The sequence below is a fragment of the Gymnoscopelus braueri genome (genome assembly GCF_963280865.1).
Source record: "Gymnoscopelus braueri genome assembly, chromosome: 8".
Taxonomy (NCBI): domain Eukaryota; kingdom Metazoa; phylum Chordata; class Actinopteri; order Myctophiformes; family Myctophidae; genus Gymnoscopelus; species Gymnoscopelus braueri.
In genome coordinates this window covers 17621509-17646625 of record NC_137609.1, presented here as the reverse complement: position 1 = coordinate 17646625, position 25117 = coordinate 17621509, and the positions used below count along the sequence as shown (strand labels likewise).

The 25117-nt window shown below is 42.5% G+C and overlaps 1 protein-coding gene across 4 annotated transcripts; it reads right to left on the bottom strand.

Moving 5' to 3' along the window:
- Window positions 1-582: 582 nt before the first annotated feature.
- Window positions 583-24782, bottom strand: dmpk (DM1 protein kinase). 4 transcript variants are annotated; one of them, XM_080436517.1, is made up of 15 exons: window positions 23394-24782; window positions 16111-16202; window positions 15189-15272; window positions 14853-14948; window positions 12663-12811; window positions 10990-11083; window positions 9489-9686; window positions 6830-7078; window positions 6112-6191; window positions 5888-5984; window positions 5233-5408; window positions 4420-4517; window positions 3029-3090; window positions 2646-2714; window positions 583-2066 (listed from the first exon to the last, which is right to left on the bottom strand). In XM_080436517.1, the coding sequence occupies exons 1-15, from the start codon at window positions 23563-23565 to the stop codon at window positions 1965-1967; spliced, it is 1818 nt and encodes a 605-aa protein (XP_080292643.1). In that variant the 5' UTR covers window positions 23566-24782; the 3' UTR covers window positions 583-1964. The 4 variants fall into 4 exon arrangements, 2 of the variants coding, with proteins under 2 accessions (XP_080292643.1, XP_080292642.1); XM_080436516.1 differs by having other exon boundaries at window positions 2646-2720; window positions 23394-24781; XR_013933669.1 differs by having other exon boundaries at window positions 1995-2066; window positions 2646-2764.
- Window positions 24783-25117: the final 335 nt, after the last annotated feature.

The window sequence follows — 25117 nt, the reverse complement described above, 5'->3', positions numbered from 1 at the left end:
AATAGCCGATCTACAAGCTCACAACTACTCAATACTCACAATACTTTTGTACGTTTACTCAAGTAAATTTTGATTACCAGACTTTAACTTTTAACAGAGTGTTTCTATGTTGCAGGCTGCAGCATTGATACTTCTACTTAAGTAAAAAACCTGAGTACTTTTTCCACTACTGCCTAACCCCGACCCCAAGCTGAGTGAACATAGCTGATCCCTTTCCCTGGACCTTGGATAAATAGACCTTTATTGATCCTACGGCGGAAGTTCAGTTGCAATACAGCAGTTATGAAACAGGACAGAGACACAGAAAAAGGGGACACAGTTAATGTATGGGGAATAGGAAAAAGATTTGTAGAAAACACATACCATGCTACAGAAATCTTGCTTGGCCCTTGCTTGGCCCTTACGTGTTTGTGGGTGTGCCACACAATATGACATATTGTACTGTACAAAGATGCTTGCCATACATAACAGTTTAAAAGTCTAGGTAGCAAGTTTTAGCTAAATCGGGATGATATTTCCCAGTCACTCTACTTCAAAATAATTTCAGTCACTGCTTCAAGATATTTCTCTGAAAAACAAAGGCATTGAATACGGGTGGTTCTACAATTTAATAATTAAAAAACAAACTGCTTTAACCCTTTGCCAAAGCTTGATCGATTCTTACAGTACACTTTGCTCTCCCTGTTTAATAGGAACATAGACAATGTTCAATTACATTTTAGGGCTTCTAATTAATAGCCTAAAATGTTATGCAATATATCATGTGTCTCAAGAAATGATGGAGGCTATTAGTTAAAACAGCTTTTGTTACCACTTATGACCAAGAATCCTGCCAAATACTCAAAATGTTTATAATAATATGTACTTAATACATAAGTATAATTAATTTATCCTCCATTGTGAGTGATAGGTTTCCTTTAGTGCACTATATACAAAATCTTTCCAGTATGTGTAGGGGTATATCTATTACCTCCATTGATACTGTAAATACATATTCTAAATATTTGTTTCATCCTATAGTTTTTTGCCTGATCTTAGGTGGTAACAATGAGCCCTGTGAATAGTGCATGCAGAAAGGATCATGACATCAACCTTTTTTTTTTTATGAAAATGAATTATCTAGCCATGCTCTATTTGAGATTTTGAAACCAGTGTTCTTTTAATCACGGTGCACACCTTTAACCCTGAAAGCCATGAACATACGGCTTTAATTGATATGCAGATACTGTTAAAATACCAAGAGCTACTAATAATCTCTTGGAATACTCAAAACAGGCACAACAAAAACATGCCTATAGTAGTGCAACACACCAAGTACATACAGTACAAACCAACCCCCAGGTGCAGATACAGGAGGATACAAAAGAGAAATCATATTCTCTGTAACAACTAAATGCACCAGTAAAATCAAAACTTGGCCGGTGATAGATGCACAGCTGATGACCTCACAGGCCCATCTCAACTGTACGTCTCTCATCATACCCTGCATGTTTATTGTTGCCAGGTATGCCAACTGAACCTTTGAGGCGTTGCTCTCCCATGCGACCAGCAGGTGTCACTATGAGAGCTTTCCTTTGTGATTTCTTCTTCCCTGTTTATCCATGTCAGCCTTACCATTCATTCCACAGCTCCTGGCTGTTCAATCCCATTTCCCTATTATAGCGTTCACGACACATCGCCACATTCAAGGGCTGAATTGTGAATAATATGACGGTCAGTTCTCATTTGAACTTTCATATCCGTAACATTCACAACTGTAATATTTGATATACACAGTCGCTTTCGATGTCCCTGAAGCCTTCTTTTCTTCTCATGGTCTCCCCATCCTTCTCCCCACTTTGCGGCCTTCTAGTCTTGAGAGCTTTGGAGGCCTTTGGGTTCCAGGGACAGTGAGTGCAATAGTATTGTTCTAATTGGAGAGGGTGTTGATGGAGAGGCCCTGGAGGGCGGGGGGGGGGGGGCTCTCAGGAGAGCTCAGTGTAACGGTGTCTCTCCCAGGCTTGGAGCTCTCCACCCACTGCACACACCAGCAGGTACGACTCACTCCTCACCTGTGGCAGGTGCACCTGCAAGGGCAGTGAGACGTTAAGAAGATAGCTGAGAGGTACATGGTAAAAGTCCTTGGATTTTTAGCTATATAGCAACATAAGTTTTTTTGAAAACTGGATTAGGATTTAAAACAGTGGTTCTCAAAGTCCATATTTTATATGTTAGCTATAAAAAATAGCAGATATACAAGATCACAGTGTGTCACTTTGTGCAGCGCTGCGAGCTTGTACATCTGTTATGTTTGAACATTTTTGAAAAAAAATGTTTGATTAATTTTACACAAATCTTCTCTTTGGGGCGGCGGGGGTCCGTGGCACAAAACATTTTCAGAAAGGTGGGGGGGGGGGGTTCAAATACACATCATTTTGGCACGCAAATGTTTGAGATCTACTGATTTAGAAGGCATTGGTAGAATCAGCCTCAGGTCTTGATGGGTTAACTTGAGTTCAAACGTGTAGAAATGGATGCTCGCGGGGCTATATTCTCAAACAAACAAAACAACAAAAAATTGCTTAGTGAAGGAACGAGGCAGTCAGGAGGATTATCCCTCTTGGCCCCAACATCAGATAGCTATTACACATCATGTCCATCCATACCCTGTTGAACAGGAGCAGGTGGCGGTGGAGAGCAGTCACCAGTGGGTAATGGCAGGCAGGGGGCACTCTCTGCTTCTGCAACACAGTTAAGTCAGGCAGGTGAACGGACAACAGCCTTTCTGCGAGAATATAAATAGAGGCACATCACTCAAGACAAAGGGTCTTGCCCTTCATTAATGCACCTCTATTTTCCTGTCTATTTCCATGATAAATATGACCTCCGTGTTCGCCGCTTAGCGAACCCGGCAGCAGATCTTATAAGCACAACAACAACAGAGGTGTCTTGACAACGAATTAGACAGCCAAACAGGTTTACATGCCTTCTTTTAAAAAAAACATTTCACAGAAGAAGATGACGAAAAGTGGTAGTGAAAGAGGCTTACATCCCCTGAGGAGTCCACACAGTGGGCAGGCAGAGCAAGAGATGCTGGGCAGATACTCAGCTCTGTGTGAGGTGGAGGAGAGAGAGGTGCATCAGAGCCAGTGACGTGTGGCGGCGCTGTCACAGGCATTCTGCCTTGGGCGCGCATCTGGCCAGCCAAAAATTCGTAAACACACACAACAAAGAGAGAGACAGAACCACAACAACGCGGTTTGCGGTGATGAAAGGTTTGCAATCGATTTGCAGTGAGTGAGCGGGTGTGTGAAAGGTGGGGAGGACAGACTGTCAGACACAGGGAAAGGGTGATGGGGGGGGGTGGGGGGAGGCCATCGCCTCACACATGTTCTCGAATAAAACGTGGAGCTATAGGGGCTTATTATGCTTTCTCCGCATGCTGTTATCGATCGGAGTTGTGGCAAGAACGCATAATAAATGCCATCCGTCGGTTAATGGGCCTGGGCTTCAGACGAGACGTTTAAACATTGCATCTTTAAAAAGCTCATGACACTGTATTGATTTATGGAATTGGGCACACAAGGTCCTGCATACCAAGGCTATTCTTAGAGGAGATATTTATCCCCCCCTGTTCTAGCTGAGGTCTCCAACATAAGCAGATGCTGCCGGGGCACTGCGTGCTCTCTGTTTACTCAGAGTGGCTCATATTGTATGGAACTCCTTCCATCTCACAGTTATGTTGTTCTTAGGTACTGTGGGGGCTGTAAAGTAGTCCTCAAGTTGTATGGATATCTGTGTGATTAGGTAATATCACACAAATACCTGGGATTCTGAAAATAGACCAAGAGTCTCTCAGAAGTGTTTGAATGAGTTGTACAGATACAAACATTACCTATAAATGGCCTCGGCTTAAAATGTTTGCAGTTTCACAGATTTTCCACGAATACATGTGGAAAAGTGATCAGTGCTGTTAACATTGTGGATTAACCACATGGACCCGAGCGTCTCTATTCTAGGCATGTCATAGGCGAACATTCAGTGAAAATAGTCGAACATTTGCCATAAACAGCTGATCTACAACACAACACATTGTGAGCTTGTAAATCTATTTTTGGTGAGGAGATTTGGTGTAGAGGGAGAAAATGAGGGGGCCAAGTATAGACCCCTGGAGGACCTCGGTCAATTAAGTATAGGGTTTTAGTGGTTTAATAGTTTTTAATCATTTCTTAATTATTATTTTCTGTGGTGTGAACTTCTGATACCCTTCTCTGCTATGTTGTAATAATGGTTGATTTGATCACAGCACTACATTGTCAATGATTCTGTCAGTGTCGTGATAGGGTGATAGAAAATGATGGTTATGGATACAGACAGACAGACCACAGTAGGTGTGAGGATGATGCCATGAGGAAGCGTGGATGGATGTTAGTTCCTTGCCTGTCTCCTTGGGGGTCCTCCGGTCCTGCATGGCTCCCTTCAGGCTCTCCATCTCCTTCTCCAGCTCACAGTATCTCCTCTCTGCCTCTTGTAACCGTCTGGGGAATTAAGGACAGATGGGTAATGCTTTCAAATAGGAAGGGGATGGGAATATGGTGGTGGTGGTGGGGGGGGGGGGGGTATTAGGGGTATGCAGAGTGTGGGGGGTATGGGGGGCTTTCAGATTGGAAGGGGCCCTCAAAAGGGTGATTTTTTCGTGTCAAGGTAACCTAGAGCGGTGGTTCTCAAAGTGGGGTCTGGGGTCCCCAATGATTGATAGTGGGGGAACCAAATGGACCCATTGCTGTATGTAACTCAAGAGTATAACGTTTTTGTTTCCATTTGTTGTTTTTACACTCTCAGAGTTATTGGGGGTCAGTGGCCTAATGCATGCATTCTGGAGTTTTACTTGTAACAGAGTATTTCTACATTGCAGTATTGATACTTATTTAAGTAAAACATTTTAGTACTTTTACCACCACTGTTTATGTGTTACGGGGACTTATAATAATAATAATACATTTTATTTATAACGCACTTTACATTCTCACGAATCTCAGAGTGCGACAATTAAAATCAAGGCATAAAAACAGCATAGGCAACAAAACAATTACAATAGACCCAACTAGGCTAAACTAAAGGGCCAAAATTTAGAAAGACAAAATTTTGAAACTTACACCTGTCTTGCTTCCTAATGTATCATGCATGCAAATTGCTTTGGGAATTGCCTTCATTAGTAATATCATGGTGTCTGTTTGCATAATGTAGTATCACCTGTGCAAGTCTTCATCAAGTCCTGATATTTGTTCAGTCTCCTCTTCCTCCTCTTCCTCCTCCTCCGCTGCGGGAGAGTGAGCAGAGGGTGCAGTACCTTGCTCCAGTGTTAGGGGGAGCTCCAGCAGGGCAGGCAGATTTAACCGCACATTTTCTCTAAGCTGCCAGATTTGATTCTGAAGCTCACAACACACACACACACACACACACACACACACACACACACACACACACACACACACACACACACACACACACACACACACACACACACACACACACACACACACACACACACACACACAGTGTGTCAGGACCACAATGGAAACAAGCCCCTAGGGCTTTTTATGTTATCTTTTTAACAAACATCGTGAACCGTACCTATTTTGTACAATTTGCAAACTGTTCAATCAAAGGCACAACAAGACAAGGGAAATTGAGCCGTAATCATACCAGCATACCAGTCTGCCAGACATAGGCCTACTGTAGGCTACACCTGTCAAATTCAAGACAGCATCTGTTCAGGAAGTAGCTTGCTGCTTCGAAACAGCTGATCGCCACATTTCGACTGAGGTCAGCTGGTGTGACCTTTTTTTTTCAACAAAAGGAATTACTGTAGCGTACACCCACGTCATTCTGACAGCGGCCTTCTCACCTGCTTCTCTGGGGAGTACGTGCTCTCACACTCCCTAAGCCTCCTGTGGTCAATCTGCATCATGATGTCTCGACTGCGGTCGACAGCACCTGTCAAGCTAAAAGAAGGAAAGCCCAGTTCAGCTGTGACCCCGAAACCCACAGGAACGCCATGCAGCATAAAGACGAAACATGTCTACCTCATTGGTGTGTGATACATGTCAATGTTTATAAATTTAAGAGCACCTGGTGGCCGTGTAGGAGTAGCCCACAAAAGCCAAGTGTACCCCAATCGGAGCCCTGTCCATAACATCCGACAGCGTCTCCTGTAGGCGACAAACTGCATTTCAAATTTAAGAATTCAAAATGTGAAATCATTTTTCACCTATGATGATGACATACCAAAATAGGGACGCCACAATGGGGCTTTTTGTGTCATTCTTTTGTTACTGTACCTCCATACTGTTTTCAAATGTGTTAATAAGAATTCAATACAAAAAAGAGGTTTAATGTGTTCACACTAGTGGCAACAAAAGCTATATACATTAGCCGATTAACATTCTGCATAATGACTACATTCTACTTTTGGTACACAAGTACATTTTGATGCAAATACTTTTGTACTTTTACATTTTGAATTCCGGACTTTGACTTGTAACAGAGTATTTCTACATTGCAGTGTTGATACTTTTACTTAAGTAAAAAATATATACATTTTCCACCACTGCTGCACACAGGCCAAGGCCTTGCTCGCTGGGAGGATACAGCTGCAGGAAGGACATGGGTTCCTGTAGTATTTCTACATTGCAGTATTGATACTTTTATTTAAGTAAGAAATGTGAGTACTTTTTCCACCACTGGTCACATGGCTTCCATTGAAAATGACCTGTTACTTTGTTGCCACTATTGCGAGCACAGGCTCTGACTGTATGGCATGTAGGATTATATCGTGTGGAAACGATACCATGTCACTCAGACAGTCGTCCAGGACGTCAAAGTTGGAGGTGTCGGTTGAATTGGACACTTCAGGCCGGAAAGGTGCAGGTAGTTTATGCAGGGAGCCCCAGTCTAGACCTTGGAAGAAGGCGTGGCTCCTGAAGTCGCTGAAACCCGTGCTTCCCAGACGCACATCCCTCTCACAGATCAGCCCCGTGATGAACGATCGAGCCTCCTCCGAAATCTCTGGGCCAGATGGTGGAATCTCAAAGCAGTCCTGTGCAATGAGAAGGGAATTTTATTTCAGGGAAATATCTGGGAGTTTTGTTTTACTTATTTTTTTAAATACATTTCCAGGTAGAAAATTCATTAAACAAAAGAACAAACACAAGATTGACACATACACAGAAAGGAAAAAGAAAAAGTAAAGCAAAGACAAACAAAAAGAACATAAAAATTGTGTTGGGGTGGGCGTTAAAGGAGAATTCCGGACAAATTAAGTGTTATCTTTCATGTCTCGTTACTCACCTAGCGACGTAAAAAGTGGCGTTCTTTTTTTCCATATATTCCCCTGTCGTCATTTTTTAAACACCCTCCGTTGTTATAATGGGAGCGCGTGGGTTATGTGAAGTTCGTCTATTATAACCGACGCAATGTTATTTTTTTCTCTACTACGATTCATTGTAGAGTCTCATGATAGTCAAACATGCGCTGAAAATTCCTGCGAGCCTGCCGTTAATGGCGAACGATTTAACACTGGATGCTTGTTTCTTTCCAGAACCTGGCAACTCGTGTTAACAACGGAGGGTGTTTAAAAAATGACGACAGGGGAATATATGGAAAAAAAGAACGCCACTTTTTACGTCGCTAGGTGAGTAACGAGACATGAAAGATAACACTTAATTTGTCCGGAATTCTCCTTTAAATGACAAGGATTAACATATTACTGATTTTTTTCTCTTCCCCCCCCCCCCAAACATTCAAGCAATGAATCATGTTTTCCAATATACAGTAAGTGGTCCATTTCTTCCAGTTTTTCACATATTGTTCCGCTATCAGCCTAGGAGAGAAGGTCAGTTTCTGGGAGTTGGAAAGAGGATGTGCGTTTCACCTATTCCAGTAACAGTCAGGGATGAGGGATGACACCACCACGTGAATCACTGCTGTACAACATCATGTATGATGTGCATTCCTAGCAAAGCAGGGATAGCCCTGCTAACCCAAAGAGGGACGAACATGTCACAATTCTAATCCTGAGAGAGAGAGAACATCAAGGCCATAGTACACAAGAATAAATCGCATTCAAATCCAAAAGTAGCCCATTGAACGTCATGGTGGCGAAGATGAACATTTGGATGAACATCATGGGTAATGTTCATCCAAATTTTCATTATTATCATACATGATGTTGTACAGCAGTGATTCCCGTGGTGGTGTCATCCCTCATCCCTGACTGTTACTGGAATAGGTGAAACACACATCCTCTTTCCAAACAGTAAAACAAACAAAAAAGACATTAAATTGTAAACATGCAGATAGTGGAGAACCAACTTCACCAAAGTCTCTTTTAGCAACTTGCATCAGAGGTCAGCTGGGTTAGTTACAGTAAGTGAGAGTGGAATGAATGGTGCTTTAATGGTTTCCCTCTCGAGTCTCTTCCTACAAATGATGACATGACTTCGCCCTTAAGTAAATACTTTTCCCCCTATTTTTTGCTGGCTAACATTAACTTGCCTGTGAGTGTCACTGGCAAATATCCATTCAACATTTGTTATGTTACTCAATCTCCATGTTAAAAATAGTGTGTTTCTTAGAATAATACTCACTTAAAATAGGTCTAAACTAATTTTAAAGGGTTTGTCATCCAAGCTGATATGTATTAGGCCCCTTGGATACATCTGAATGGAATCATGTTACAGGATAAACAAATGAGCGTAATGTGGATAATGTGGTTCAAATTGTACTCGCATGGACTTCCTAGTGTAGGAAATAATGGTAATTCTTCCCTCGCCATACGCAATTAACCCCATTAATTGCAATTAAAATCATGCAAGAATACTTAAAGGGATATTTCACTTTCAAACATGTTTGGGGTCATTTTAACATCTACTTAGGCTTTAAGCACCCCAGACAGTTTTTTGTTGTTGCTTGATTCAGTATTTAGATATTTGATATTCATTGTATCAGACACGGCCCCTTCCTATACAAACCCACTGTAACTTCAAACTCCCGTCCTTGGTTCTGGTGACTGATTTTGTCCTTCTAATGCATGAGGGGTCTGTTTTTTCAATTACATTTTTTGTTTATTTTTTATTAAAAACAAATTGAAATGAAAAAGTATACAATTATACAAAAAAGAAACGATAATGAAAAAATTAATTGAAAAAACATGGCCCCTCGCGTATTAGGAGGGCAGTATGAGTCACCAGAACCAAGGACGGGTGTTTTCAATGAATCTATCATGGTTAAAATGGAGTTTGAAGTTACAATGGGTTTGTATAGGAAGGGGGCGTGTCTGATAAAATGAATATCAAATATCTAAATACTGAATCAAGCAACTTAAAACTGTCTGGGGTGCTCCCAAAAGCCTGAGTAGACGTTAAAATAACCCCAAACATGTTTGAAAGTGTCTTCACATATAACAGTGGAACTGAACCCATACATCTGTAGCCAAGTGGCCAACGAACCTGAAAGTGTATAATCTTGGCATATGTTTGAGAGATGGACTCTGCGTAGAAGGGTGTGGTCCCCAGCAGCATCTCGTAGGCACAGATACCCAGGGCCCACCAGTCACATTCAGAGCCATACCCTCCCGCTCCCTCTACCGCCCTCAGAATCTCTGGAGACAGATAGTCAGGAGTTCCCACTGCCAGGCACGAGTGCACCTGCAAAAACACACACACACACACACACACACACACACACACACACACACACACACACACACACACACACACACACACACACACACACACACACACACACACACACACAGATCATGCATTTGGTGTCTTTATTTAGGCCTGTCACAATTATCACATAATCGCCTACTTGCAATTATTTGAGATAATCGCAATTATTTTTTCCAAATTTAAAGAAATAGCAGATCTACAAGCTTACAACGCGTGACTTCGGGACACGTTGTAAGCTTTACAATGCGTCACAACTCATAAGATCAGCTTGTAGATCAGCTATTTCCGCATTTTTTGGAAAGGATAACTGTCAGTAATTTAATAGTAATATATTTGGCCTGTGCAATTTTTGATTACGAAGCCTAAAATGCAAACAGAAATTACATTTGTATTCATATGTTCCAATGTTAAATGCCAAAAACACAATTCAATCATTAATCGCAATTATTTGTATGACAATCGTCAACTTAAATATTGTAATCGTGACAGCCTATAGATACTGATTGGTATACCCACCACTTACAGTGGACAATAAATGTAGCCCTTTGTGGAAGTGATAGTTGGCATTAGGCAGGGGTGTGGATACACATCCTGGGCTCCCGGGCTCAATAATAACATTAGCCTGGTTCCAGACGAATCTGCCATTTTAAAAAATCTGGCCCCTCTCAATAGAGATTGGATTTCTCAGTAGTTTTGGGGGGATTTTGCCCAGTATGCAAATATGGAGCAGGTTTATCACCAGAGGCATTTTTTTAATTTGCCCCTCGGAAATGCAGGTTCCACACAGAGATTCCAGACTAATATCTACGCAGTGATATTAGTCCGGCCATGCCGGGCTATAATTACGTATGCGGTTGTTTAATGACCAAAAGTCAATGCACCCGTAACTCTAGGTTATGGTATGTAAACAGCTGCCCCATCCCTCCTAAATAGTTATGGGATCAATGTTGCTTAGAAACATGCAGCTGTCCCTTCGGGTTATGGGACTATTGTCACTTGTAAACACAGCTCTTTGAATTTACTGGCAACAAGCAACAAAATGGCATCAAACAGTACCATCAAATACTCTAAAAAGAACAAGAAGAGGAAAAAAGAAAAAACAAGGGGTTATCAGCCATGCATTTTTAGCCTAGTGTGTCTGGGTGTTCCAGGGTCCATGTCTGGGTCTCGGCCCTGAATCATTCAGTGCTTTACCCCCCTTATGGCGCCCCTGGTTGCTGGATATATATTTGTTGTCAGTAGCCACATGTAGTGAGATTCCTAAGTGTCCGCTTACCATTCCATCCTCAAGAAGCCTGAGACAGGAGCCAAAGTCCCCCAGTCTGATGTGTCCATCTGCTGTCAGCAGGATGTTGTCAGGTTTAATGTCTCTGTGGGGGACATTAATCTCAGGTCAATTTGAATTAGGAGCATATAGTATATAGATTTCACTTGGTTGATAAGAATTGATGGAGGGCGATTTTTATCTAGCTCACTTCATAGCAGCACGGGTGCATACGCTTTTGCTATCACGATACAAGCCCTATAATTGCAAGAATGCGTAGTCGACACTATTTTTAGCCAAGCTAACGGAGGGGCTCTAAGGATAGTTATTTCGGTCTGTTGGGTCGGTCCATTATTTTGGTCCCAAACAACATACAGTAATGTGAAAAACGACTGGCTTGGATTGCCATGGAATTTGCCATGCATTTCCATGCTCCCTGAAGAGTAACCCCTATTGATTAAGCTGGCCCCATGCATGGCCTTGGCCTTTTCGCTAGCTCACAATGCACACAAGGTATCTCAGAATTGAAAGACTGGTGTGAAACCTGCTGAGTGCATTTGCCAAGCATGCTGGATGAGCAGCACTTACCTGAGGGACCCCATGACATGCTGTTGCCACCTTCAGGCCAAAATGTCAACTTTGCATATCTCAGTTTAATTGGCAGATTGCAGGATGAACCCTACTGATTTTGGTGACTCCATGGCCTTTCTGAGTAACCCCCCCCCCCATTTTGGGGGTCCCCAGGTGATTAACTTAATGTGCAACATAGTTTTCTCACTCAACAGTAAACAAACAAACATACAGTATAGGTGTATACAGGTTATCTACACATTTCTGAAGTTACAATTTATTTAATGACTTTTAAGACCTTTTTAAATATAAGATTGGCCAAGTTGTCAAATATTACGTAAGAAAGAGGCAAACATTGTGAAAGTAGGCTATTTTCGGCTATTTTCACTATTTATCTGAGAAACCGAGTCAAGCTAAATGTAATGCATACAATTCCAAGTGCTCGTCAGGGTGGGGGGGTCCCCAGTTCACTGCCTGAAAAGTTTGGGAACCCTTGCCCTAAGGATGCCAATGTCATCGTTTGAAAACCAATGATCCGGTGTGGGTGTAAGGTGCAGCACAGCCGCTAGGAGATTCTTAGACTTGTTTTCTGATGTTGGCCTGATGGTCTACTCTACTGGCTGCTTCATACTTCGTCGTATGACGCTCGTTGAAGAAAACCGATTTTCAACTGAAAAAGTATGATGCGACGCATCACCTGTGCTTCTACCTCCCAATAACCCTGCAAGGGTCTTGAGGTCTACTGACCATTCATTTCTTCTCCCTTCTTTTTTTTTCTCTGGTCCCACAAATGAGGCTGAAGACCAGGGGAGACGGATCATTTTCCGCTGTATGGCGCCCAAACTGTGGAACGATCTTCCACCTCCATGTTAGCGTCTCAAACCTGGCCTGTGTTTAAATCACGTTTGAAAACTCACTTGTACTCCTTGGCTTTCAATGATTCAGACTGAGAGTTGCTGTTTCCGTTAGGCAATGTGTCTATGTGTTTTTTCCTCTGTTTATTGTTTTACTCTTAGTATTTTATAGTTGTTTACTGAGTGTACAGCACTTTGTTTCAACGTTGTTGTTTTAAATGTGCTCTATAAATAAAGTGGATTGGATTGGATTGCTGTTACCTGTGCACGTAACCCAGCTTGTGGACCGAGTCAATGGCCATGACCATCTCCGCCAAGTAGAACTGAGCCATGTCCTCAGGGATCCGGTCTCCGAACTTGCTGAGCAACGTCAGCAGGTCACCGCCCACATAGTAGTCCATCACCAAGTACTGGAAAAGAAGGCATTTGCCGTGAGGTTTACGGAAGAGCGGCTGCAGGGGCCGTAGATGGACATGTTGTTTTTGATTATGCAGACAGCAGATGTTCTGTGAATGAACAGATGAACAATCGGCAGTCATGTGACACGATCATGACATTTTACTTGCCGATTAATTGTCATCCTCCTATAATCAGGGGCGGCCTTAGTGATCTGGGGGCCTGTTTCAAGAGCTAATATGTGGCCCCCTATGCACCCCCCCCCACCCCCCAAAATTAAAAAAAAAATCTAAACTTTTTTTTTTTTTTTTTTTTTCAAGAAAATTCGGGGGCCCCCTGAGGTTCGGGCCCGTTTCAATTGAAACGGGTGAAACATAGGAAAGGCCGCCCCTGCCTATAATTCTACAAACCTCTGTCTGTCTGTAGTGCGTGGTGTCATGGAAAGCTGCCCGGTTCTCCTCAGTGACTGGAGCAATTGCTCTGAATTTGCACAGAGCCATTGACCATTACCATCTGAACTTAACTGCGAAGCCCGTTTCTCAATTTCATCAAATCTCAGCGTATTATTAGCGTTTATGTGTCAAACAATGGGAGCTAACGTTGCCAGGTTTCGCACGAGAAACAAGCAGCAAGGTCTATGAAAACAATAACCCCACGTTTGCAACTACTTTCGCCTGCGCCCTTCACCGGGTATGGTCTAGTACAAATAATTGCGATTAATGATTTAATTGTGTTTTTCTCGTTGGACATTGGAACCTATAAACAAAAATTACGTTTGCATTTGCCTTTTAGGCCTTTTAAACTAAAATTGTACGGGCAGATAAGAACTGGACTAGCTTACATAGGTAAGACTAGTGCAGAGCCCTCCGCACTCGAATCAGTGAACACCGGAGTAATATCGGATGCGGTGATGAGCGCAACCCTGTTGCAGAACATTTTAAAAAGTTTGGACACAGCATCACTTCATTGCGCTATTGGGGGATAGAAAAGGTAGACAGACCCGTGGTGGTGACCATAACCGTTTACTCCTCCAACGTGAAGCTTTTTATATTTATACACTCAATACTTGTGGGGTCAACAAAGAGTTTGATGTTAAAGCCATTTCTGTGATTCTATTTTTAATCTGTGTATATCTGTCTTTTTGCATTTGATTTTGTCTTTTTTGTCCTCTTTATTATTATTTTCTTCTGCATTGCATCTGCTGCATGTATATTCTTTGTAATGGTCGTTTCATATTTGGGCGTTTTAAAATATGTTTTATTTATTTTCATGTGTCCATTTAGCTGTAAATGGTAATGTATTGCATATGAACTATACTGTTGGCCACCCACCCTGTAATTTCTCTTTAATTTGATAATTGTTCTCTCTTTTTGACAGTTGGCTTTATCGCCCCTTTTTCTTTCCCAGATCTATAAGCTCAGCATGGCACTACACTACTCGGCCTGAGCTTGTAGATCTGGTGGGTGTGACGGTGGTTAATCACCACTACAACTGCCTAGATTGTGACGTTCCTCTCTTGTTGTGTATGTAACACGCCCTCTTCATGTAATGTATCAGACCTGATGAAGACCCACAGTGGTCGAAACGTTACACTAATTAAACTGTTCTACTGGGAGCTACAGTGTGCGACTTCCCTTCCCTTCCTCCTAAGTACGTATTGTTGTTCAGCACCTGAAAACGTTTTTGTTGGGATTGTGCGTGCTTCCCTCTGGACTCTATTCCAGATAAGAAAAATAACTTCAATATACGTACAAAGAAATTACTGACAATGACCGGTACCAAAAATCTAAATAAATAATGTACTATGGCCAAAATAGGCTATATTTAATAGTCAAATTTTATTCTTTCAAAATGTATTTAAAATAGTGTAAATAGCCGATCTGCAAGTCGTGAAACTTGTAGATCTGCTATTTCTACTATTTTTTGGAAATATAGGAAAATGTTTCATACAATTATGCAAACAATAATGCAGATTATGCTATGTAATTGCGATTAGATGATTATGTCATAATTGTGACAGGCCTAGTGACACTGCATGTTGTTGATGTATATTACCAGGTAGTTGTCGTCCTGGAAGGCGTAGTGCAACTCTGTGATCCAACGGCGATCGCCCCTCAGCAAAACCTCCCTCTCCTCCTGATAGCAGGCGGTCTGCACATGACACCAACCAACGCATTGAACCAAAACAACCACAAGACAAAACAGACACCGGTTGCACAGATAAACATGCACAGATAACATAACCATGTCACTACTTAAAGGAGTAGTTCACCCAAAATACTTTAATTTTCTATCAATTACACACCCCATGAAGCCTTTTGAATTGAATGAATTGAATGAGGACATAAAGGAATTGCTGTGAATGTGTGTCACTCCACTGTGGGTCTTTACCTCTCCTCTCCTCAGCATATCCCACTTATTCATAATCTTGAGGGCATATACTTGTTGGGTACTGCGCATCCTTGCCACAACAACCTGCAAGAGAGGCAACAGAATGATCCGACCCATGGTGACAACATAAAATCTACAAATGTGTCTAGTAATTAAAGGGATATTTCACTTTGAAACATGTTGGGGGTCATTTTAATGTCTAATCTGGCTTTTGTGAACACCCCAGACAGTTGCTTGATTCAGTATTTAGATATTTGATATTCATTTGAACAGACACGCCCTTTCCTATACAAACCCACTGTAACTTCAAACTCCATGTTAGATTCATTGAAAACACCTGTCCTTGGTTCTGGTGACTGGTGTTAGCCTTCTAAACCGTGAGGAGACCGTATTTTTTTTAACTTTTTTCATTCATGTTTTTGTAATTTTGTGGGGAAAAAACTTTTTTTTTAAAGTACCGTAATTGAAAAAAAACACGGTCTCCTCACGCTTAGAAGGACAATATCAATCACCAGAACCAAGGACAGGTGTTTTCAATGAATCTAACATGGTTAAAATGGAGTGTGAAGTTACAATGGGTTTGTATAGGAATAAGGGGGGCATGAATCAAGCAACTCAAAAACTGTCTGGGGCGTTCACAAAAGCCAGAGTAGATGTTAAAATGACACCAAACATGTTTGAAAGTGAAATACCCCTTTCATGATTTGACCAGAAGAATATAGCCAAATTTATACTTTGTCGCTCGCTCGCCATGAATAACTAGAGATAAATGTAACATGTTTGGCATAGGCACACACATTATGCAGCACAGTGCGTGAGACACTGTTTGAAAATGGCAACTAGTTCAGGGGATGGAATTGTATTTTCTTTTTCTTAAAACAGAGTGAAGAGTTTCATTCATCTATTCCCAAACTTTTCTCACCTCACTGAAAGTTCCTCGGCCAATCACCTTCAAGATATGAAAGTCATCCCGTTTGATGCGAGTCTTCTTCACCTGCCTCACCAGGGGCTCCGCTGTGATCGGAGGGGAGATGAGAGAGACTGTGACTGACAGAAAAGATTTTTTTTCCCCCAAATACCTCGGTCTATCCTTTATTAGGCAGATGATTGGGCATAATAATAAGTCCAAAGGCCCCATATTATTAAAAACTCTTTCAGTACTTAGGCACATACATTTGGGTCGCTGATTTGCCTGGAAATAAGACAAACCAGTCAGTTTCTAATGGACTGCCTAGCCTAGGTAATAAAACATGTCAACAAGCCATTCAGATTCAGACTGCCTCTCCCCCTGCTACATCAAGTGGGAAATAATTTAAATAATCCTGGCCCCTTTTCAGTATCTCTGAGAACCGTATAGAGGCAATGTTGGGTTATTTTATATTGTCTTTGTCGGGTGGAAACCACATTATGTCCAAAACAGTTACTTTTCAGGATTCAAATAAAAAAATAGCAAAAATAGCAGATCTACAGGCTCGAAACGCGTCGCTTCGCACCGCGTTACAAGCTTGTGGTTCTGCTACTTTTGATGCATTTTTTTTACGCTGTGGTAAGATCAAGTAGGTCGTTAGTTTACGAAAAAACACAACAATATGACATGGGGATGGGGCAGATGACAGCTGTGTAGAGGCAACGAGTTCCGGAGTGAGCATGGGGAGCATCAGCTCATTTTCATGTTGTGGACCTTCGTTAAACAACATGAATACCTCAAATGTGCAGACAATGTCGGCCTCCTTCTTCTACACAAACTAGTAAATCACTTAATAATCACCGGGTTAAAACACCACACTGTATCTGTCATCTCTTTGCTTGGTGGTGGGGGGGGGGGGGGACATTTCCATTCCTAAAGCTAGCAGGCTGACGGGCAGGTTGGCAGTTTGCCAGCGGTGAAGGTCTTGAGTAAACACAGGCATTAGAGCAGGATAGCCTCTACCTAAACACAGTACATACAGTACATGCACACAGGCCAAGGAGCAGGATAGCCTCTATATATACCTAACACAGCACATACTGTATACATGCACACAGGCCAAGGCCTTGCTTGCTGGGAGGATACAGCTGCAGGAAGGACATGGGACAGGATCTCTTCCTGTCCTCCTCCCCTTCCTACCCACTCTCTCTACTTTTCACTCGTCATTCAGTGTTTGTCCTGCATGTGGCCCATCAAGGGGTCAACCTACAAGAGGGGTAAATGTCACGTGGTATACCTCCACAAGTTGAAACCTACAGTAACAAGTCAATGCAAACGTATCCTTTGCACTGAAAAGGGGGATCGATTAGGCATTGATCGCACAGTTACAACTGGATCAATAATCTTCAGACGTGTGCTGACAGGGACATCTTTAGTGTCAGGGAGAGTTTTTTTTCCCTTTCTTCTTATATAACAAAGATAATGGGTTTTAGATGGGTAGGTTTTAGATGGGTAGGTTTTATCCAGCGGAAACAATGAAAGTTACATAACTGGAACAAAGTCCGATATTGCTGCAATTGCTGACATGCTTGTGGTTTGGTTGTCCTCAAAATGCCTCAAAAAGGAGCTCCATCATGTCTGTTTTGCTTTGTGAAACATTAATGGTCAAAGACATCTAAGACAAACACAAGACCACACGACGGCACCCGTCACGGTCTGGTGCCCCACCACGGGACTCCATAATAAGAGGCTATAAAGGATTATAGTCACAGTATTACACTTTGGGAAGCTTTTAAGGTCTGGGTGACAAAATGAGGCTGGGAGTTGCTCCGTCTCCTCCTCTAAAAACAGTTTACAATACGCCTCTGTCTCACTCGCATTCCATTGGGCAAGAGGAGGTGGAGGAAGGAAAATAAACATGCCTTGCCTTAATTCATGAATGATGGCATGCTATTCTTAGACCTACAGAATACCTTGTAAGCCAGGCATTCTCATTGTTATAGAGAAACCCTGTTATAAGTCTTGCATCATTTATCCATCCACAAGTACTGATAGAAGTGCGTGTGTGCTCATGGTCACTGGCTCCTTCTGTCTGAAATGGAAATGGAAATGGATGACCTAGATCTGGGAACCAAAGTGCAACAATACTTTCACTTTCTAGGTCTTCAGGGGCTTTGTTATAAGTGCATATAAAGTGACCATGCTGAGCAGGCCGTGTACCCTCAGCTACAAGGTCACTTATGCTCCTTTCAACAAGTTAATCTAGGTCTCTGAGGTCCCCAAAACATGTCTCTGAAGTTGTGTGCCGAAAATACCACTCAGGTCATGCATTCTAGAATGCCTCTATACACCACCACATACTGTATAGCTTTAAAGGCAGGGCAACAGTTAAGGGACTTCTTCAGAATATATACAAGAATATCTTGCTTTTTTGACATAATGATATGGAAATGATGAAGATCGGAAAATGTAACCGTACAGTTCAAACTGCATAGTAATGACATCACAAGTGCATTAAGTTGCTATTGACTGTACTTTAAACGTTATGCAAATGTCTAGCAAAAACAGCTGTATTTGTAGTGCTCTCTCTGGAAGCCTTTACACTGTTAAATATAAAATCAAAACTATAATGATGATATACGTAATAGGGCATTCACAACTAATGATTTTTACTAGTCGACTAGTCAACTAGTCGAAATTTACATTCATTCTTTTTTTTTTTTTTTTTTTTTTTAGGGGGGGGCATTGTTTTAATGCCATCCTACTACTATATTACTATTATTATTATCCTCCTGCCCTTATTTTTATGGCGTTTTAAGGGAAGCGCTTCTGGCACAGCAGCACAGCACCACAGCAGCGTCTCCAAGGATCCCCATTGCCCAATAATAGGCTTTTATTGGGCCTACCTTTGACCCCCTTTTGATAAAGAATAAAGTCAGGAGGATAATAAAAATAGTAAGATGGGACATTGCTATGGCATTAATTATTATTATTATTTTTCCCCCAACTATTCGACTAGTACCAACAAGGTCGACTAGTGGTTATACTAGTCGACTAGTCGACTAGTTGGTGAAAGCCCTAATACGTAAGTGTCCCTGTATTTGTAAAGTGTTGCTTGACTTAATTGACTTGACCTATTCCTGTAGGAATAGGGCTGACAATCACAACCTGCCAGACTTCTTTGCCTCTTCTCCTGATCTGTTTTGGCATCCCCACGTTTCTCTTCCCCCGTGGATTCTTGCTGATCCTGTTCTTAATCTTGACGTCATCATCTGATCCGACCCATCTTTTACGACTCTTTGATGTTGTCTCCCTGTAGGTGGATCGGGAGTTCCTATTGTTTAGTCGAATAGCTTCTGTCTTCACATTGATTTTCAGGCTGGTCTCTGCTGCCTCTTCAGAGTGCTGGCTTTGATTGTGCATGTTGTTGTTTGTGGGAATACTGCCCAAAGTGATGCTCACATGATGTCGAATGGATGGCGGTATCACATAACATCTCAATTCTGACACGAAAGCACAAGAGTTGATTTTTGGAAGTCTGCACATATACCTTTTACACTTTCTGACAGTTCTTTCAGTTAATTTATACTGCTGCATTGAATGGGATATACTGTACTACTGTACCATACGCCCTGTGTCACTGATGCTTTACCCTGCAGTAAAGAAGTCTTTTAATGACGGGGATATTTTGGAAACCCATGTCACATCACATATATTTACTTTGGCAGGATTTTGATGACATATGCAATAATCTTGCATTCTTGATAACTGCTGTCACTCACTCAGCTCCCCAAACGGGGAGATGACTTAATGTGAGCAGGACGCAACAGCAATGAAATTGTGCCTTCGTCATGTTTAACGCATAAGACCTGAGGCCGATTCTACAAATGCCTTCTAAATCAGTAGTTCTCAAACTTTTTTGTGCCAAGGACCCCCAGACGAGAAGATTTGTGTAAAAAAAATCAAAATTATTAAAAATAATTCAAACACTTTCATGATTTTCCAAAGAAAATCAAAAATAGCAGGTGTACAAGCTCGCAGCGCGGCTCGAAGTGACGCGCTGTGAGCTTGTAGATCTGCTATATTTGAGAACTACTGTTCTAAACCACTGTTCTAAATAAAGAACAGTGGTTTCTGAAAGAGTTTCTGAAAAACCTATGTTGCTGTATATAGCTCAAATCTAAAATGACACTGTTGCTTTCCCGGTTTTAATGGGTTAATACCAGTTCTGGTCACATCACTCTGTTCAACCAATAAATATCGACGATTCCCATTTACCCAGTGATAATACACCTCACTATCAGGTTAAATCAAACATATATATGATATATAATACTCTATTAGTCCAAACTTGGCTACCGGGACCATTCACTTTAGGCACAAGAGGTCCTCTGGACATAATTTTTCCTCAATGACTAAATCAATTGCATTTATCTTTGTGGCAACGTAATAAAAGTGCTACTACAATATACCAGAGACCACAGGTCTACTCCAAATAAGCCTGTCTAATGCACACACCCCAAATACGCTTCTGAGTTATAGGCCGAAATTAGATTATGTTACCAGCACGCTGAACACACCACCCGTATAAACTGTCAACACTATTAGCACTTTGCTTTTACTAACCATTTCTTTGTGGTCAAAACACAGCAGAGTGGAAAAACAGCCAGAGTCACGGCTTGTTCCTGTGAATGTTGACTCTGGCCTTGTCCCCATCGACTGCTTGTCCTGTTTGGAAAGCCATGTAGGGAGTGACCAGACCGTGCACACACAGACTCTTGGAGGCAGGGAGATACCGACTGATGGAAAGGTACCTTGTACACCCCAGACTCATAGATGGAAGGAGGTACCAACTAACTCAAAGGTACCGTACAGTATACACCCAGACTCATAGATGGAGGGAGACACCGAAAGACTGAAAGGTAGCATGAGCACTGCACCGACTCATAGAGGGAAACAGTCGCAGACTCATAATGGGAGGGAGATACCAACAGACAGTGACCAGACCCTATAAACTCAGACTCGTAGACACGGGGAGATACCGACAGACTGAAAGGGAGCTCTTGCAGCTAATTCACTCGCGATTGCAGGCCTCGTGTCTGGCTGAAGCCACAGCAACCTGCCTCATCATGGGTCAGCCAGCCAACTGTGACACCAGAGCCTCATCTCCAGACACATGCTGCAGTTAAAAATGGAAAGTCCCATCACAACGGACATATGATCCCCCCCCTGGTCACTGGACAATTCATGAGGACGCAGATGCACAGTCACATGTACGAAGAACTATTGTGAGGCTGGAGAGAGCAAGAGTGAGAGAGAGAGAGAGGGTGGGAGAGACAAGCAAAGAGAGAAGGAGAGAGAGGAGACAAACAGAGAGGGATAGAGAGAGATTAAGAGCACAGAGGTGGATAGGGGCAGTTGAGATGTGACAGGTGACAGCGGAGGAACAGAGTGATGGCAGCCAGCCAGTATACTGTATAAGCCTGCCATGGACGTGTGTGTGTGTGTGTGTGTGTGTGTGTGTGTGTGTGTGTGTGTGTGTGTGTGTGTGTGTGTGTGTGTGTGTGTGTGTGTGTGTGTGTGTGTGTGTGTGTGTGTGTGTGTGTGTGTGTGTGTGTGTGTGTGTGTGTGTGTGTGTGTGTGTGTGTGTGTGTGTGTGTGTGTGTGTGTACTGTATGTGCATGTTTGTGAGAAATGATGTGTTTGTCAGGATGTCCCTTTGGACACTGTGTTTGGTTATGTTATTTGTATACTGTGCTGTATGTGACTCCATATATACAGTATGTAAGGGGTTTTCGTCCAGAGTACACATACATTAACCACTTCAGCCCTTTACTTTGGCTATTTGAAAATTGCCGATCTACACAACACGTCGCTTTGCGTTGTGAGCTTGTAGATCTGCTATTTTCAAATTTTTGCCCTTTACTTTGGCTATTTGAAAATTGCCGATCTACACAACACGTCGCTTTGCGTTGTGAGCTTGTAGATCTGCTATTTTCAAATTTTTGCTATGCATTTTAAAAGTTGTGAAATGGGACATTCTGCATATTTTTACTTTTACTGTAAGTACATTTTGATACCAATACTTTCGTACTTTTACTCAAGTACATTTCTGGACTTCTACTTGTAACAGAATATTTCTACATTGCATTATTGATACTTTAAGTTAATAGTAACTTTTCCACCACTGGTTTTATCGTGCAGTTTTTTTCCCAGTGTTATCTAATGAACTAGCTAGTTTGAAACGCAGAGGAAGGCCGACGTGCCGAAACGCGTCCGTTTCTCTAGATATACATGTCTGCTGCGGCTGTTCATCTTTAAAGAATAAACCAAGAACATAACTGAAGAGAGTGCGGATGTTCCTTTATTACAGTATATGTATTCTCAAGAATCTGCACCCAGTTAATCCCAAGAGACTACTCCTCAAGACCTCCCCTTGAGTAGAGCACGCCTTCTCCTGACGGTATTATCCGGTAGGAGAGCTGCCTTCATTAGATGTATAATACATAATCTATGCCTTGTCCAACGTCTGGGTCAACATTATGTACCCATTAGTAAACAATTTGTTTACAGCTAAGACTGTACAGTACAATGTTGACCTCATCTGTTAAGTTCACCTGGGATTCTTAAAACAATTTAGATTAATATGAGCTGTTTACAGTAATAATATAACAATATATTGTTATCATTATATAATATAAAAAAGGGGAATAATGTAACATATTCTAATTAAGTGCATGGAATATGGCAGATCATCAGAACAGTAGTACTCACTGATGACCCACATGTGCCACACTGTTGGAGATGTCAACAAATGTACTGTCGCCTAGGCTACACTGACCACTTACAGACCCACCAGAGACTGCAACTAGTCAGGAGATAAACAAATGAAGACATCTAAAAGCAGGGTATTTATATATCAACATTTCATGCGTTAACCTTTGTTAAAGGTGCGTTTGAACTGAAAGAGTTGAAGGATAACAAAAGTCTCTGCGGTGTTAAATGCCCTTCATTTCTTGTTTAGTTTTTTTTCATATAAACTTGGGTCAATAGTTTAAAACAGTAGCTCTCTCCCTCTAACACACACACACACACACAAACACACAGAAACTCGCATCAAGTTATGCTTTTTTTTTTTTATCATACTCTGCTGTACGCCGTTGTCACGTGCCAAAAATAGCAAAATTTACAAGCTCAGCGATACGTCGCCTCTAGTACATCTGCTATTTCCGGCGCCCGACACCGTCGTACGACCAAAGCATACACATCGTGGCTTTTTAGAAGTCAGGAGCACTCACCCCACTGCAGGAAGCCTGACACATACTTCTCCCTGGAGAGGGGCGAGGAGCAGAACTCCTGGTACACCCCGACCAGCAGGTCCAGCAGGGTCTGCAGCCCCACCGGTCCGGTGGACAGCTGCATGCCCTCCGCTACGAGGCCTGGCGCCCCGCGTCCGGGGCCTGTCGACATGACGCCCAGCTAAGGGTGAGGGCCTCGATCCGCCTGTGGGTTCTAGTGCTGCTGGGAATCCCTGGCGTCCATTAGTCCTGGGTGTGTGTGTGTGTGTGTGGAGCTGGGTGGAACGTCTCTGCAACGCCTACTGGCGCTAATGCTGCACCTTTGACTCACTAGTTGCAGCGCTTGATATCAGTCACACACTGTCCTTCTCTCTCTCTCTCTCTCGCCCCTTCACACTTACAGTAATAGCTCCCCCTGTCACTATCCTTTTGGACTTCTTCTCTCTCTCTCTCTCTCTGGGCAATCCCCCTGACCTCTCTGTTCTTTCTATCTATGCCGCTCTGTGTTCTCTATGGAAGTGTGTGTCCTATACACACACATCCTCTTTCAACATTTTGTGTTCCCCTTGTTTCTACCACTTTGTTCCCTTTGCTGCTTTTGTTCTCTTCTTTTTTAGTTCTCTTGTCCTATTTGTCTTTATATGTCTCTCTCCTTTGTCTCTCTCTCTCTCTCCTCCTTATTTTTCTCTCGCCATGGCTGTGCAGCATCTGTCAAGCCTGCAATTTTTTCCAGCCCTGGCTCCAGCCCTTTTTTGGTGTGTACACTCTCTCTCTCTCTCTCTCTCTCTCTCACTCTCTCTCTCTCACTCTCTCTGTCTCTCTGTTCCCCCACTCCCTCGATTCAAAGTGCTCCAAAACTTTGCACCTCAATAAACCGACAGACAAACAAACAAACGTGTGCAACCGCGTTAAAGTGATCTATGAAGTTCCTCACAGTCGCTCACTCGTTAATGATTTGCCGTCATTACCTTGTCTTGTTGTTCTTCATTGACTAGCTTCCCCCTTTTGCAGAGAAAACGGGAACCACTGACCTGGATCACTGGGAGCTCTTTTACCCTCTGTGTGTTTGGAGGAGTGCAACGCTCTTATTTTGTCAACTATCCAAACTCTTTGTTGGTGTCTCAATTTTTGTGTGGCCCCGGCAGCATCTCACCCCTTTCTCTTCTTTTCTCTCACTTGTGTGTGTGTGTGTGTGTCAACCTCGGCCTTCCTCCACTGCAGCGTACATCTCTCTCTGTATTTCTTTCCCCCCCCTCTCTCTCTCTCTCTCTCCCTCACACACTCACTCTTTTGATGCAGCAGTGTTCTCTCTCTCCCCCCAGTTCACTGGTTTTGAAAATCCTCCACTTCAGTGTCCCTTCATCCGTTCATTGTGGCTGTCCCTCTCCTCTTCCCCTGTGGTGGTTCAGTGTGTGTCTGTCTAAAGTTCTAAACTGTCTCTCTTGCTCACTCTGTCCCTCTCCCTCCCACCCTCTCTCTCTCTCTCTCTCTCCCTCCTCCCAACTTTTCTGTTTTGACTTTTTTGGACGACCTGCCTCCTTCCTCTCCTCCTCTCTGTTCAGATATGCCACAACGGTCACAGTGCAGACTCAGCTCCAATATTGCTTTTGTCAGCTATTCCGTTTTCATTGCTGTAAATTAATTAATTAACCACTTTAAACCCATATTGTTGAGCGGAGCGGAGTCCCTCACGGCTCTATAGTGTCTTTTCTGTTTTCTGTTAT